Here is a 17,943-nt window from a genome sequence, read left to right as displayed (position 1 = left end):
GCAAGAAGCCCAGGCGATAATATTGTGTTGATTTGTTGCAGCGGCGGCGCAGAAAACACTGGATGACATAATAACGGTTCAGCTATCGCCTCCTCCTTTCCCGCCTCATGCTGAGACTCAACACAAAGACGTTAAGCTACGGTGAAGAGGCTTCTTTCCACACTCCGACATCGTGTTTTAATTGTGTCTCTTGCAGTTTTTGTTGCGCCAGCTCATTTGTTCTATGTTCAGTTTGTCTTAAGAGCATTCCTTCATCTCAACATATGCACATTTAGCTTGAGCTACTGTTAGGGATAAAGTCTCTAACATTGTGATATTAATTTACAAATGCATCAAAGTGAAACAGGCAGAGACAAAGCTTCATTTTCTCTCACGCAGCCAAGACCGACTGGTCTGGCGCGCTCCTCAAAACCAACTCCTCTCGTTCCGCTTTCCGGAACTCATTTATTTATCACCTTCATTGCTCCACCTCTTGACCCAGTGACATCACAATACCGCACAACATCGCTGCCCACCAGATGGGACTGTTCTTCACCTAACAGTTACATTAAACAATTGAAAATAAGCAAATTGACTCTATCAGCTACTCCTGATTTATCTGACTGAAACGAGGGGGGGCAGCGTCACTTAAATTAGTCAGTGACTAACCTGCTATAACTAGTAGGAGAGTGTCTATGTTTAGCCTCTCATTGCAGGATAATTGTGTGTTAGATGTATCCATCTCAACGGCTGGTCTTTAGCCTTTTTCACGCGGCAACCTTGTTGCATGGCCAGGTTGCAAAAGAGGCATTTATCAGAAGGTCGGTGCTTTGATCACCAGTCCCTGCCGTCTATAGGTCAGTGTCCAATTTACTCCCGGTTGCAGTTACATTGGTGTGAGTGGGTTGCATGGTACGAATACCAGCACTGTGTGTGTGTGTGTGTGTGTGGTTTGCACTATTTCAGTACAGGCTGTTTTTGAAGTAAGAATAAATGTTGATGTGGGGTTATGGCATGGAAACGTTGTCCCTTGCCAATGTAAAAGCAATGCGACCAGTTTTGTGGTGCTGCAGGACTCTGAACCAAAAGTCTATCTGGCATGTTCTATTCTTTATTTTCCATGAACACGGTCCACAAACACGGTCTGGGTACCAGCGTTCAGGTCTCTGGAACAGTGTGGATCGTATGAATGGCCCCGTGTCTCCCGCGTTGGCCCCCGTCTTTACAGGCACCACGCAACATTTGATTCATGATTCTCTCTCCGGAATGTTTTGGTCCTGTTGCCCGAGTGAAAATCGTGTTCATCTGTTGAGGCGTGGACAGCTTTGAGAGGCTAAGCTTCAACTGCTCCGGCGAAAATGTCTCAACTACTGAGGGATTTTCAGACGGGGACTGTTTAAACGCCTGCGGTCGGCACCGTTGTCTTTAAGCATCGGTCCAATTCCTCCAGCAGCTCACGGTCTTTATAGGTCGTCATCTTGTACAGGCTGTGGGATAATAGAGCGTAACTCTAGTGAAGCACAGGACAGAGCTCGCTTTATTTTGTGCATTTACCTCAAGAGCGCTCCAAGAAATGCCCCGCGAGATCCGCCACCTCTCAGGAAATAGCTTCTCTGTTGCCGTACATAAGGCTTGCTGTGTTTACCAGGAAGTGGCATTTGTGTCACTTTCATTGAGCTCTGTGATGCGTTTGTGGCATCTGTCGATTTCCGTTATTAACGCCAGGAGGAAAGCGCCCGTTGATGTGTGTGAAAAGTAGCGTGCACATATTGCTAAAGCTATTCCATTGCACACGCGGCGGCGTTCCCTCCGACGTGCTGCAGCATGGGCTTCGTAACGCTCCCTCGTGACCTTTGTGTTGGTTGTTCTGTAATGAAAGTGTTCCTCTTGTCAGGATTAGGCAGCAGAGGCAGCCTACCTGCCTCTCAATGGAACACTGCTGAGATTAGCACGTTCCCCAGTTCCTCTCTCTCAGATGATGACAGACTCGCACCCGAGAGCCTCCCAGGGATTCTGATGGCAGCTGCAGACACCAGGAAGGGATTTTTTCTGATCACATTTGACAATTAATGAGAAGAAACCGACTATTAGAAATGCTTCACACACCGTCTGAGAGAGGAAAGGAAGTAAATGACTAGAATGCAATGATCTGTCATTCATAAATGATCATTTGTTCAAATCTGAAAAACATAACATCATAAGAGACTCTTTAATCACCCGTAAAATACAGATCAAACATTCTGTCTTTAGTTGAACAAAGTAGCTCACATGATTTACAAGCTGTGAGGCTCATGTTATTAGATGTGCTAGGAGGGAATTCTCTCCCCTCTAAAGCCTAATGAGAAAGCGGAGGATTTGGTCTGAAGTGTCTTTTTATAACCTGATTCAGCTGTATCTTGGTCTGCTCTGATAGAAGGTAAATCTCCCAGCCTATCAGGGTGAAGCACCGAGGATGCTATGGATCATTTGATGACCTGTTCTGGGCAGCTGTACTGCAACAACGTACATCACACAGCCACAAGGCTCTGTAGGGGTGGCGTTGGGCCAGATGAGACCTGTCTAGATACACTGTCCATGTTCCAAGGGTGCCGACAAGCCCCCTGTGAAAGGTCAGAGAGGATCCAGCAAGGTGTGGGAGCTGTTGACTTGTGGGGGGTGGTTTGCTGCCTGTTTCTGTTTTATAGCAGAATATTCTGTGGAGAGTTGTTCACTTGAGTTTGAATGCAAATTTCTGATTAATCAATACTCGGGTGATTTTTTTTCCTCCCTAGAATGTGTCTACTTCTCTGACCTAAACCTAAGCCTAAGGACACTGAGGCAGCAACTACCCAATAAAACCAGCAGATGGAGCACGTTCGGTATTGAACGTTACACGAACCCAGTTTGCCCTGACATCGATTCATTTTCTATCAATAACAGCTGTTATAACCTTTCGCATGTGGCCTTTTTAAGATAATTTTCTTTAACAAGCAAGTAAGTTGTGGCTCTTTATAGGGAAAAACAGGCGCATGCGGGGGCAGATATAAATGTTAATCAATTCATGGTCACAGGGATAAGAGTGTATTCACCTGGGTCGCAGTGAGAATGCATGCAGCAAAGATAAAAGATAGCGGAAAGTCAGCAATGGAAATCTAGGCCAATGGGGCAGTGGGCTGCTCGGTGCGCTCTGCGCTCTGCGCCCTGCGCCCTGAGGCCGCTAGGCGCACTGAGTGGGTGAAAGAGTTTCTGTTTGGGAATGTGGAGTCGCGCCGGAGTCACGCCTCGACTTTGGCCGGAAACTTTTCCGACGCTGCGACTCGTGCAATGACGGCAGCCTTCGGAGCACATCGACAGGCTTGTCTCTCATCGGCTCCGGAACAATAAGAAGTTATGAACTACGTATTGTCCGTCACCGGCAGCAGCGTCAGAGTTGTCCGGGATGCAATCTCTCAGAGACTTTGGCCGGGACCCGGACCCGGACCCGAACCAGAACCAGAACCCGAACGGACGGCTCCTGTCCCAGTTCAACACCAACATGCTGGGACAAAACACGACCATGACGACATCTCCCACCGAGCAGGTCAGTCAACAACATGCCTTCTGGCTGAGCGCAAAACCAGGTCCCCTTGAGAAGTCGTTCATTTTAGGGAGTTCTTGTTCATTGGGCGCTTTAATTACTGGATAGGTCGTCGGTCAGGATATACAAACGACACATAAGTGCCCCCTTTACATTCGGCGAGGTTTTATTTTTTAATATAGCCCGTTTTACAATGATTGTTCAACTTTTTTTTTTTTTATCCGATCTTGATAATTCCGCTGCGACCTCGCTAAATACGCAGAAGTTCAGAAGTTTTTAAAATGCAACTGTTTTAAATTTGACTTAACTCGAAAATGCCTTTGACGAAGGACACAGTTTACATAATGCGAATCAGCTTGACATGCAGAGACTTCACATCTTTATGTCAGCTGACATCAGGCTGAACTTTAACGTCCCCGAACAGGGAACTAGTTTTACGCAGCCTGACCGCAGTGCACACTGGATAGGTGAGCTGTACGCGTGTGCGTGTGTGCGTGCGCACTGGAGATATTTAATGAGTCCTCCTCAATAAATGTTGAATCTAAATTCAGAATTGTATTTTTGTATTATGTGTCAGAAATGATTCATTTTGCCAAGTGGACGGTGAGACGATAACGGAACGTTTTAAGAGACGCTCCTGCTTCTTACTGACCGTAAAGATTCTGCAATGTTCAAATTTCTTGCCTTGATTTTCTTTACCAAGTAACTTTAATAACTAATAATAATAATGATTGTTTACATGCAGGTACAAAAAAACTCATCATCAATTAGCATGAATGATAAAGGTTTACGATCAGGCCAGTGTTCGGGGGTTGCGTAAAGCATTAGACGGGTCCGCTTTTGAATATCCGCCTGGCTGAACACGGGGAAGTAAATACGTGATGCAACTTGTGCGGTTCCATGTTGAAGAAGACTTCCTGTGTATTCACAAGAATGCAGAGAGGCTCTCTATGCTTGCCCCCCCCCCCCCTTCCTGAAGTGTTCTTAATTAATGCATGGCTGGTGAGATATGTTGATGCCTCCTTCGGTTGCACGCTGCTTCACCAGTTTTGTTGTGAGGACTTACTGCTGCCACAATTGAAGCGTTCCAAATGTTTCAAATCAGCAGGAAGTAGCTCAGACCGTCCAGCCAGACAGTGAACAACTCCGTCCTCGAGGCTTTTCTTGTTGGGGAGTATCACCCTGCTAATGGAGCTTGGATCGCTCCCTTTCTGCTTTGCCTCTCGCACATCATTTATTATGGGACCCATCAGTGCCCTGAATTAAAAACATGAAAAGCAGAAATATATACGCTATATCACAGAATCCTTTGCATTATTAGCGAGCATTAATGGGCTGTTCTGAAATCAGAGAGTTGAGGGCAGCTCATGCGGAGTCATCATGGGCTCCAGAGCTCTGTGGCACGCAGGTTAATTATTCGATATAATTGTGACAAAGATTAATCGGATGCATGCTATGCTGCTTTTGAAATGCCACGGATGGCATGTGAGTTCATTAGCAGTCCCTGTGCTTCTCTTTTAGCAGCAGAATGGACCATGGGGGGGACTGCAGGCCGTCGCCCTGCTTGGGGGGGGGGGGTTAGAGTTAGGACACACATGACCCCCCTCCCCCCCCCCCCCCCCCCCCCCCCCGTACTGCAAAATGATGTTGGGCTCATATTATTAGCTCTGCCAGGGAGGTTACAACATTTCGAGAGAGAACTAACTTGAAATCTTCCTACATTTAAGAAACAAAATGGATAAATGTGTCAAATCTGTGTGCACAGTGCTATTGGATATCAGTAATGTGTAATATGTAATCCTCTGACTGCCAGAGAGTCGACAGCAGGGTCTAATCTATCCGCTGTGAGAGCAGAGGCGACACCTACAGATACTAAACAGTCCTTCAGCTAGTCCCGCAGATCCTCCTCCAATCGCCGGTGTTCCGATGGCATCGGCAGCTTGTGACACAGGAAGTCTCTAAAAAAAGCTTAAGAGCTCTGCAAAAGTAAGTATCACTCACATGCAGTATACTACATGTTGTGTTTATTGGCTGAAATATGCAGGTTATACGCAGCATTATTCTTCCTGACTTCTTCCTGTCTCAGAGCTGGAGACAGTCAGATGGTTGAAGTTCACAACATTAACCACGAACCCCACACGTCGATAAATATAAGAATATAATGGCGCTTTATTGTCATTGCACACAGGGATGCCCTGAAATTAAAGGGACTCTGCGCAGTGCACTGCAGGTCAAATCAATACAAATAAACACAACGGGTAATACTTGGGTGTGATAGTTATTTAGGTGCACAGTGATTACATGGTTATTGAGGTAGTTGCACAGTTTTACAAGGTAAGTCCTTGATTATGGTGTGGATGAGTTTTTTTTATTATTGTTGTTTAATTGTTATGGCCCAGGGGAAGAAACTGAGACAGTCTGGTGGCGTGGGATTTGATTGACCTGTAGCGCCGCCCAGAGGGCAGCAGGTCAAATAGGTGATGGGCGGGGTGTGAGGGGTCTCCTGTGATGGCCTTAATTTTGCTGAAGCGGTGGGATGTGGCGATGTCTTCCAAGGAGGGCACTGATTTTTTTTTGGCCCTGTCGATGACCCTCTGCACAGACTTCCTGTGGATCACACACCCAGGCAGTGCGTTTAGCGCACCCTCCACTGAGCAGTGAGAGAAGGCCAGCACCAGCTTCCGGTTCAGGTTGTTCCTCCTGAGGGACGTGGAGAAAGGCTTTAATTAATTTAAAACCCATGCTGTATTTTTCAGAAAGAAAAAAATACTGATATCAATAAGTTCTTATGTCCTTAATGGATTTTGACCAAATGAGCAAAAAAGATCAAGTGATTATTTGGGGGAATTGTAGATGTCTATAAGGGAAAAACTCAAAAATGCAGCAGGTAACAGGAAAAGTAGTTAAAGTTTAGAAGAAACTGAAATGGGATCAAAAAGATTTCTGCTTTCCGATCTAAGGCGTCTCACTACCCCCAAAACTGATCTCATAACCGCTCTCTGAGGGATCCTGACCTCGAGATATCATTATGGAGTAAATGCCGCTGCTTGAAATGCTTTTCCATTTTGCATCATTACACAACCTACAGCTTTTGCTGACTGCTGCAGTAGGTACTGGAATATGTAGATTTTGTTATAATCTAAAGCATGTGCTGAACTCAGGACACACTGTTCCAGTGAACATCACAGATCGTACACTCAAGTATTCCTAGCAGCTCATTCACAAGTGTTGCGGTGCAGAAGCAGGTTTGTCCTCCTGACATTGAACTCCCCCCCCCCCCCCCCCCAGGGTGTTCACTTATTTGTCTCTGTTCACTTTCACCCTCACACCCTCAGGCTGACACCAGCCCTGCTAAAATTATCTGATGAATCACAAAGTGCAATCTGCTTCTACTCTCAGATCCGTAATAGATTATTTTAATCATATTAATTTCCAAAAGGTCCTTGAGCAGGATTTCTCCGCACATCCCTCACCCTGCATGCGCTTAGGAGACTCTCCTGGAATCTGTTACGACTGTCAAGGAGAGCTCGGCAGCAGGACCTGCTTACAGAACTGTGGTCAGGATCCTGGACTAATGGCTGCCTCTTAGCTCTCTGCGTGCTTCTTCATAGTCTGGAGTGTGCTTGGAGAATCTACGACATCAGCGATCGCACTGGCACTGTTTCTCTGTCCAAGGACTTTGGCACCAGAACGATTTAGAGAGTCTCACTAAAAATGCTTAGAGGTATTATTCTAAGATTTTAAACGTAAAAGTGGCCAAGGAGCTGCGTGGGTTCTGACTGACTGATCGCAGGAAGAGATTTTCATCAGCAGGTCTCAGCGAAGCGTGTGAGGAGGACAGATGCTCAGTCCAGTTGGCATTTAAAGGAAAGTAATTGGTACACAGCAACAACAACAATTTGACTCGACAGTGTTTTCTTCCCACTCTTGTTAAATGTTATCAGTCAAATAATGATGAGTGTCCTCGTGGACTGTAGTCAGGATATACATATACTGCGTTAATTAATCTACTCGCATTCTTTTGACAACATTTTGTGGCAGAATTTGTATTGGAATTTTTATATTCTATATTTTTTTATTCTTAATTCACCATTCTTTACTACGTTTTCGGTGACTGCCATGACTTCACGCACCCGCTGGTCAGCATTGTGTAGCTTTAGCCACCAAAAGCTAACACCAGCTTGTGATTTAGGATCATACGGCCTCCGTTTCCTTCAACTAACCCAAGAGAGTTTGCTGTAACCTCTGAGGCGTTGTGATCCGTCCTGTAAGGATTATAGACAGGAAAAACCTGTATGATCACATAACATGAAGGAACGGTGCTGCATTTATTGCCTCACAAATAAAATACACTGCTACACCCTTCCTTTGTCCGTCATGATGTTCAATGTGGGCAGAACAAGAAGAGTTAAGGGACCGTGCTTAGGATTTAATTAGCCCTCACTGCTTTACATTAAGTTCTGGTTTTACTTGTGCTGTTCAGGAGCCAATAGAAACCAAGACTGAACTTTGCTTTTTGGCTCCGTAAAACGGTCTGATAATGCAGACTTTGTGTTTCTCGTCGCTGGGCTCATCACTTCACGAGAGGCTACCGTTGATGTCGAGGGGCCGGGGCTACAAAGGGCAGACCGCCCAAAATAATTTACCCGTGAGGCAACAGAAAGTAGAATTTCTATAATTACAACTCATTGCGTAACCATAAGGGATCTTTGCTGGCCCATCAGTTGAGCTACAGCTTTGCATTGCTGTCGATGCAAAGATGAATCACGGGGCTGTTGTGGAAGCTGTGTGTTCAGTACATTATGTATATGTATCATCTCCATTGATCTGGCCTATGCAGCACTGGACTTAAGCCATACCATTCATCGTGCCCCCTTTACTCTGGCACATTGACTTACACAGAGATATTGCTCAAAGTGCAATAACCTTAACAAAGGTTGGAAGAATCGGAGTGGGATGAGTAAGACAGGAGTCTGACTGCTGGTATCAGCAGAGAGGAAGAGGAGGGGATGCTCAGGAGCCACATGGCTGCTTCATATCAGGATCAGAGTTCTTCCATCAAATGTGTGCTAGTGAAGGAGCGTAGCTCACGCCTTTGTTACCTCCACCGAGGCGGGGTTATGTCATCGCCGCCGTTGGCTGGTTTGTTTGTTCGTCTGTTTGACTGTTGGCAAGATTACTCAAAAGCTTAGATGGATCTTGATGAAATGTTGGGAATGTTACCAGGAAAATAGGATTAAATTATGGTGATGAGATTCTGGATTCTGGATCACTTGTTGCTCAATATCTCACTTGGTTATTGACCGATGTTTACGGAATGTGACAGTCATGCAAGGAGGGGATCTATCTCACCGCCTAATTTCATCTGGATTGGATTCAGAATGAAGTCAGTAAAAATATTACATGTTAACATCGAACATTGAAATTGTAGCTTGATAAATGATACCATTAGTCTGTACATATTGTAAAATATTTCTGTCCTTTATTTGGTTAATCAAGAAATTTCGTGTGAATACAGTGGCAAGAACAATAAATATCTGTGTAGTCTTTGTGCCTTCAGGGACACTGATGTATACGTAATACATAAAAAAACACAATACCCTTAGCATGACTGGTTATATTTAAACATATCATTACAGTTTTTATCTCCAGAAATAGGTCAACAGTTGACACACACATTGGAATGAACTCTGTGTAGTGCAGTTAGGGTATTTATTTCTCTCCCTTTAATTCTACTTCAGATTCGTCCTCGTGTTCTTCAGTTTTTCATGTACAACCTTCGTAAGTGTCTGGCTTCTCGCATTGAGAGATGTTTAAATAAAGCCACATTACCAACCAGGAGGAGGATGATAAACCGAGACGGGTTAACGAATGACCTGCAGGTCCATTTCCTCCAGTTCACACCCCACACACACCCTACAGAATTGCAGCTCAGCACAAAGTTTCCCATAAAGGCTGAGTGGTGCATAGGCCGGTCCGTGGAGGCTGGCAGGGTAATATAGAGCTGAGTGGTACCCAGAGTGTTGGCTAAAGGATGCTTCCTGACACACTGCGTTGTCTGTGTTGACAGCACCTCTACGATATTCATTACAATGGACTGACTACAGCTTATGCTAGCAATAATGCACAGTTGCTCAGCACGGCTGGCCTGTTTTTGGATGCCCTGTTGTTGGCACCTTTCCTCTGTTCACTGGTGTTCATAAGTCTCCTGAGACTGTGGGACTGTTACCTAAGAAAGATTGGGGTACTGTTGCTGATACATTACCTTGGTCTTCCAGCAAATGTGAGTGGGAGAAGTAATAAGAGAACTGGAGGTACCTTAACTGCAGATCGGAGGCATTAAAAGTATTATAAAGACTTTAAAAACAGCACACCAAGCTCATTCAGCGCCCACTCCATTAGCAGTAAGCCTTCAAGGAACAGCAGGCTCCGTTTCTCTTTCCAGTGATGCTGGAAACAGACTATTTGCATGTTGCGTTGCCACAGAATAGCTGGTTTTGTAACATGAATTGAGTCATTCATGTGTCATACAAGGTCATCTCTGCCCACGGTGAACCTAGCCTCTGAGTTCCCTGAAGTCGCTTTCACACCAGAACTGTTTGGTCCAGAGTGTGAAAGCTCATCCAAACTCTGGTGCGGATCAAACAAGCGAACTGGTCCACCTGAAAAAGTGGGTATTTTCCACGGTTGCAAATGAACCCTGGTTTGGTTCGTATGCTGTGTGAAAGCGCACCGGACCAAACACAGGACCAAATGTACGTAGTAACACTATACGCAGGTAGAGGAAGTCCAGCGCGCACTCCAAACCAAAACGAACATGGGAGAGAGAGGGATTTCCCCTCCTACTTCGTCCAATCGACGACGCTGCTCAGAAAGTTCGGTTCACTTTAGAGATTAGAGTGTGAAAGTAGAAAGGGAACAAGTGAATAATGCCACAGTGTTGTGACTTTCAGCTCCCCAAATTGAACCGAGTCCGCTTGGTCAGGTATGAAAACGACTTGAGTCGACTACATTGATACTTCCCTTCTATCTTGGGTTGTGTAGCTTGCAATTCATAACGGATGACTTCCTCTTGCACCTGAGAAAGAGACCCGTGAACCTTGCAGCTCGTCTCGCGCCTCATAAAGTTGTCATGTCCGTGTAACAGCTCGGGGTTAAGATAACGACTCCACCAGCTTAGCGGAATTTGTCCCCGTGTAACAGTCAGCAATTTTCACCCCTATTTGATTTGAGCAAGAATTTTACTGCCTGTCCCGACTGACCAGTCTCTTGACTTTAAATCAGATGTAACGACTTCATCTATTCCTCTCAGCTCAGCTGGAGGGTTTGGGCATCCATGGCATAAATCTACAATTATTCCCTGTTTTCTTTTCTTTTTTTTACATTTACTAAGTTTAGCTTTGTTATCCTATCAAGGTGCAGAGATCATTGGCTTGAAGATTCATATTTTAACCCTAGCTTTATCCTCCTCCTGACCTCCTCACCCCAACCTTTAATACCCTCAGAATTTGGAGGATGCCACAAGACATTTGCTTCGAATGCAGAAAAGCAAATGGCCAAGCCGTATCATTGCGTGTGGTGAAATGGCCTTATTATCACTCTACCTGACACTGATATTGGATTTCAGATTTACCGGGCGAGCTGGCTTATTCTGTTGAGTGTTCCTTGCAGGCTGACAGACGGTTCCAGAGGGAGGGTGATATCGCTCTATTAAATATGGATAGACATTAAGTCAAAACTTAATTTTAGGGGAAATGAAACCAACGAAGTGGAGATTTAAGGAAAATTACCTTGGACATATAATACTTTGAAGATTTGCATAAATATTCCATAAAACAAAAGCAAGGTTTGACTTTTTGAAGTTTAAAAAAACAAAACTATTTAATCTTACATCTATGCAGCCCCTCAGTGTTCGTACATGTACACATTTCTAGAACTTATTATGGGTTTATTAGTCAGTTGTTTTTAATTTTAAGAATCTGATACTAATTTTAACTGTCAGTTGATGAGTGGGTCAAATATACAACGTAATGTTGTAGAGTTTTATTATTATTAGTATAATTATTTTGATGTAGTACTATGACTCGGTACAAGACCATAGACAGTATTCAGTGGCTACTTTCTCACTATTAACGAATCTTTTTTTTTCTTTTTTAACTTCTCCCGTGAGGGATCGCCACAGCAACCCAACCTTCTCCACTTCACCCTGTCCTTTACATCGTCCTCCCAACACCAGCCACTCTCATGTCCTCCCTCACCAGGTCCATGTATCTTCTCCTAGGTCTACCACTAACCCTCTTCCCTGGCAGTTCCATTCACTATTAACTCATCAATAAAGTACATTTAATATAATTTTTTTGTTTTGTGCCATCCTCACTCACTACTTTATTTTGTATCAACAACTAGCAGAAATAAATGTAGTTTTCATGGCAGGGCAGGATAAGAGCTGAATTCTGAGTCCGCATGTTTGACATCTTTTCAGCCGTACATGGTGATGTGGATCCAGGGAAGACGATGTGAACGAGGGAGGTGCTTGTCTGCGTGTCCTGGAACATGTCTCAGAACAAAGAGACAACGCCTAGTCAAATATTTTCTTCATTGAGCTGAATGGAGGAGTCGGCGATTCAGGAGAATACTAGTTGACTGTTGAATATCATTCCGAGCTCGCCCAATACAGCGTTGCTTCAGACTGAGCTACAAACCTAAAGAGTTACTATGGCGACCTGGTAATAAGATTCAAATGCCAGCTTTCTTTCCCTGGATTCACTGTCTCCACCTTTTAAAAATAATTATAGGCAATGTCTCTGTCACGTCAGACTGCATCTCAGACTGGTCTTCAGGGTCATTCGAGCTGCTCCAAAACAGACTGGGTAAAGTTTCCTTGTTTTCCCACGTCTCTGTGGCTCGTTTCTTTGTTCCGATGTGTCAGTTAGGCTGATATCCCAATCTTGGCGCTTAAAAGGAATTCATTTCCAGCGGTAGAAGATAGATGGACGCATGGAGGAATGACTGTCAGGTATAATACAGAGCAACAGAAAATCAAAATACAGTAACACCTCGACATACGACCGCTTTGACGTACGAGCGTTCCGTGATACGAGCCAGCCTGCGAGCAGTATTCTTGCTTTGAGATGCGAGCATAAATCTGAGATACGAGCAAATTCCAGATGCCGACGCTAAATGGCCGAGCTCGCTTCAGTGATTTTTTGCTGTATCTGTGAATATATCCTTTATAGTAAGAAAAGACGAATGGCGATGGAAATGACGCATTAAATTATCGATCAGCATCACCTTGGTGTCCGCGTAAGGGATTTGGCACGCCAGTACGAGTGGAGCACATCGACGATGTGTACAATCCTCAAACAGAAGGATGCTATCAAGAACACAAAGCCTTCCAAAGGCAGAACTATCATGTCTGAGTTTATGTACTAAGAGTACGTGTAAAGGTACAATTACAGAATAAAGTGTCTACGTACTGTCCAACTCTCTCCCTCCGTCGTACTCACACTCCTCACCGCTGTTAGCACTATCGTCTGTCTCGAAGGTAAAAACTTTTATATTACAGTAATACTCTATCATTCATTATATCATTGTGTGTGTGTGTGTGTGTCTATATAGCAATTTATTTTTTTTCATTAACATTGATTTGAGTGTTTCTCGACGGCCGGAATGGATTTTATTTTTTTAAATGCAGGGTTTTTTTTATGTGGGGAAAATGTATTTGACATACGAGCGATTTGAGTTGAGAGCTCAGTCCAGGAATGAATTATACTCGTATGTGAAGGTATTACTTGACATACGAAACCTGATCCCAGATTTGATTTGACAAAACTCCAAAACACTCCAAACTAAAGTGCTAGCAGGCTTTATCCTGCAGGCATTTCAGTTATTGTGTCCACAACCCCCACCATCTTCAGCAAACTGCTGTGTCACTGCCTCTGTCCTCCCTCCCTGCCAAACTTTCGGGGGGGGGGGGGGCAGCTCTCCAGCTTTGCCCTGTGCAGCACCTGTTCAGAGAGCCGTTGGTGCAGAGCCCTTGCCTCCAATAATGTTTAGGGCTTGTCTAAAAATAACGTCTGTGGAGGGCTGTATCGCCAGCAGGCAGGGAAAACAAGGGCGCCGAGGGAAATGGGCTGCTTGTGTATTCTATCAGACTGTGGGGGGGGGTGCTGCTGCTCTGATAGTTGTGGACGCTCACTATTCCCTGCCTGCTCCAGTTTGTCGTCGCTGTGTACAAAGCAAGGGGAACTGTATATTTAGCTGGCGTGACTCACTCTCAGCAGATTGCGAGGAAGCGGACCACGGCATGCACATTGAGCTTGATGCATCGGCGTTCGCGCGGAGCTGTTGCCATGCGTCCTCCAGTTGCTGTGCATGCCGCTCCAGCTGTTCCTGACTGCACAGATACCCACAGGTTTCAAGGGTTGTCCCTTGGACATGTATGCTGCCGCTTTCTATTTCACTAGCTTTTCACAATGTTGGCATCAAATTTAAATAGTGGAAGGACTGGAAAATCAATCGGGCATCTGTCAGTGGTCACATGTTTGCAGTGGCTGCCCATCAAGGTCAGATCCCCCTCGCTGATACCTGCTCTGGTTTTATCGAGGGTTGGGCTGCGATGCTGCTGCGTGGTCGCTCGTTGGCACGCATTTTTCTTTTCTTTTTTTGTGTTAAGTTGCTAAGACAGGCGTGACGTCTTGCGAAGAGAGGCCGCCTTTGTTTTTCGTGACACACAGCAGCTCCTTTCAGTGTCAGCGAGCGAATCGCCCAGCTCTCCTCACAGTTGACCCAGTGCAATTATTGTTCAGCTCATTTATGTACCAAGTGAAATCTTCTTTGTGGAAACGACAACAGAGTAAAATCGCTTGCGCTGTGGCAACTGTTTTACTTGGTTGAACAACAAATTAGATAACCAGTGACCTCGGTTTGCCTCTCGTACTTGCCCGGTGTGCTGCTCAGCGAGTATAGCAGCATTTTCTTTATCTCGATTGCCATTGGCCACAGGCCCACATCTTCACGCCTTCCCAGTGCAGCCTGTGTGTCTCCAGATTCAGCCCTTTTCCGTACATCATGCTGTCTCAATGCATTATGGCAAAGACGTCGAGACTGAATAGGACAAAGTACAATGGAGCCTCGGCTCTCGAACATAATTTGTTCCGTAATACTGTTGGAAAACACATGAAAGTGTAAATAGTATGAAAACCAAAAGCATAACAAAAGTTAAGTTAATCCAATCCTGTATCATTTACGTACCGTTTTGGCTGCGGTGTCAGGAGGGAGGTGGAAGGAAGGAACTGGGAAAGTGTTATTCCTTTGAAAGGGAGTCCTCCTCCATAAAACGACTGGGTAACTGTCCTGGGCTTTTTCCTTCTCTTTCTCTTTAGCTCAGTTTTCAGAAAAGTCTAAGTCATTGATTTCTCCAGGCCCTACTGCACCGCAAGACATGGGCGCCATTTTTATATTTGCAGATTATTTCCTTCTTTAATTCAACAGTTGTTCTCCCTACTTTCTTTTCTTTTCCAGTCGTATTACTGCTAACTTTCTTCGGATCCGAAACTAAGATCTCAAAAGAATAAATGTGAAATAATAACATGCACACAAATGGAAAAAGTCTTTCTCCTATGGCAGGTTGACTCAAACTGAACCTACTCCGGTAGACTCCGCCTTCGTTCGCTTGTCTCCGATTCGTCTCGGCTCCTCCGGTGTTCGAATTCCGAAAATCTGTTCTTCTTCTGAGGCAATTTAAACCCTTATTTTGGTCGAACACCGAGTGGTTTGACTACCGAGCCGTTCGAGTACCGAGGTTCCCCGGTGCTGTCGTGTATATAATGATGGGAAGATGCTCTCTATTCAGTCAAAATTCCAATACATCTCAGGATGCAGATGGAATGCATGACACCAGGCTGCTATCTGCGGCGTTACGTCATGGTTTCCCTCTATAGAGGCGGGGCTCATGTAGAGGCAGCATATGCTCCTTGGTGGCCTGTGGAGCGTGATGAACCCAGAGCTTTTGTTCCTGAAGATGCCCCGGTCTTGAGCCCTGCAGTGTCTGGTGTGTGAATAAAGTGTCCATATCTTGTGCCACCATCCATAGTGTGGTTTAATTTTAGACCAATCATTGCCTCAACATGCACGCAACCGCCCCTGCAGCTGCAGATGCATATCTGTAATTCTATTTTGCTCCGTGTCGCTCCGACTCCTCTCATTCCATGTCATCGTCTGGGAGTCTGATCTTTCGCTGACCCTGATTGTGCTCGGCCAGCACGAGTTTTGTGTTTACCGATGTGTACGAACACAACAGTCCATCAGGAAAGGCACAACACTGCACAAGTCTCTGCAATCCTGCAGATAACAGAGCAGAACGCCACCTCGCTTGTTTGCCGATGGCATCAGGTTACATGCAGTCTGCTGCACTTCTATGGCCTGCAATTAAACAGACGCGTTATATTTCATAACCGGGAAGCGTGGACTTTCTCTGACGCGTGTTGTCTTGTTGAACAGTAAATGAGTAAAAGGCAATCATCCGTGGTTCACAGCCTGTGTTGGTGTTCTCTGACAGTAATCAGCGAAGGTTTTTGTTTGGATTTTGAATAATTGATTTGGCACACGCAGGCTACAGTTTGTGCAGCCATTGCGTTATTTCTCAAAACAATTCCTCATCCAAGGTTTTCTTGGTGCGAGGGGTTATTTACATACCCTGGCTGTTCAAAAATCAAACACGACTGCAATTCTGAGCGATTGCCTCGGTACTGATTGCAGGGCAAATAATCTCGACGTCTGTATGCACAATTCAAAAGTAATACGCTCAGAATTTGGTGGATAAACATGAAGATTGTTTGCATGAGAATCACAAAGGATTACAGAGACTGCAAGTAAAGATATTGTGTGACTCAAAAACTGCTTTCGAGATCAAACATTTTGCAGCCACCCAGGTTACATTGGGACAGACTAGTCCTCTCACCAGTCAAGTTTCTTTAGAACAAACCAATAATTAAAAAGTACGAGCGTAACTCTTTCAGACCATGGGACTTGTAGTCCTAACGCTGAATGGCTTCTATAGTGTCGCGTTTACTGACACGCCTAAATGAGATTTGTGCCCCACAAAGAGCTGCATGCCTATAGGAATAGCACTTTGAGCTATCCGAGTGGCCTGAAGACAGAAAGTGATGTTCTCATCCGTCATGATTTGAACACCTCCAAAGAGCAATATTTAAAAGAATCGTCTGAGGGTCCAAAATGTCTTTCACATCCTCCGGTCAAACAAACCCTTGAAATGCTGTTACCTCAAGGTCAAACATGAGATAGAAATCCCCTCTGGTTGTTTTCCCATCCCAAGAGTACCCCTAAATTTGTTCCATCTCCTTCACGTCTTTCATCGACTTGATTCATTAATTCAGTATTCCATCTACCTCCCCTCTCTTTGCATTCCTCCAGCCACGCCCAGTCCCCAGCTTCTTGATTTGCTTTTCTTCAGTCGTCATCTGTCTTTTTACTTGTCCACTAACACACCTGTCCTTGCATTTACCCTCTAGTCTAGACGAGTAAAAGAGGTGCTGTGACCCCATAAGCTTTTAGCTTCCTCTTCTTTCTTCGGTTCCCCCGACTAGTCCCGCCTGGATCCACCCTTTTTAACCCTTCCACAGCCTTTCCAAATAGGTGTGAAATTTCATAAAAAATAAATACATCTGAAGCTACCCCCACTGAACACCCCAGCCTGTCTTTTAATCACCCCATTTAACAATCGGCACGTGGCACTGAACCCTTCCTTCTCCTTTCACTCTCCGGATTCCTCCCCCCCACATTCCTCCTCCTCCATTCCCAGCTCTAGCACCCCACCTTTCCAACCGAATACATCTTACTCTTCACCTTTCAGTGTAGCATCATCATCATCACCGCTAGCGTTCTAATGAAGTTCACCCTGGCCTCTGTTTGCCACGAAGAGCAGCAGGGAGGAGGTCAAGGTTGTTTCAACGGTTGTCATTGCACTGCTTGGTGAGCGAGGAGGAAGAAGGGTGAGAGAGAGAGAGAGAGGATAGAGGGAGAGCGACAGCAGCAGAGTAGAAGTAGAGCGAGGGCAGGAGAGAGAGAGAAAGTAGTCCAGCGCTCACAGCTCACATCGCTGGCTGGCTGGCTGGCTCGCTCGCCGCTGACGGATGAGCTGTCTACCCACGGGGCTGGGAAACGGCAGCTTGTGACAAGCTGGGGAGAGAGGAACATGAATGTAACGCGCGCCTTGCCTCGCTTGCTTTCAGATACCGGCCAGAAGAAGACTCCAGAGAAGAAGGATGGGAGGCGCATGTCGTTCCAGAGACCCAAGGGTACCGTTGAATATTCTGTGAGTAACGCACAAGCAACGCTGCCCTCTCTGTGTTTCTGCTGCTTCTCTGCTCCGTGGCTGCTGCCGCCGC

The 17,943-nt window shown here is 45.3% G+C and overlaps 1 protein-coding gene across 1 annotated transcript in view; it reads left to right on the top strand.

The window, feature by feature from the left end:
• The window catches only part of oxr1a (oxidation resistance 1a), a 71,938-nt gene that overhangs the window by 17,375 nt on the left and 36,620 nt on the right, over positions 1 to 17,943 (top strand). Inside the window, exon 3 of the mRNA XM_068760518.1 lies at positions 17,788 to 17,870. Coding sequence (XP_068616619.1) covers positions 17,788 to 17,870 — 83 coding nt within the window. The remainder of the gene's footprint in view (positions 1 to 17,787; positions 17,871 to 17,943) is intronic.

This window comes from Brachionichthys hirsutus, chromosome 3, assembly GCF_040956055.1.
Source record: "Brachionichthys hirsutus isolate HB-005 chromosome 3, CSIRO-AGI_Bhir_v1, whole genome shotgun sequence".
NCBI classification, from domain to species: Eukaryota; Metazoa; Chordata; class Actinopteri; order Lophiiformes; family Brachionichthyidae; genus Brachionichthys; species Brachionichthys hirsutus.
Note: the sequence above shows the minus strand (reverse complement) of the source record. Positions and strands in the feature narration are given on the sequence as shown.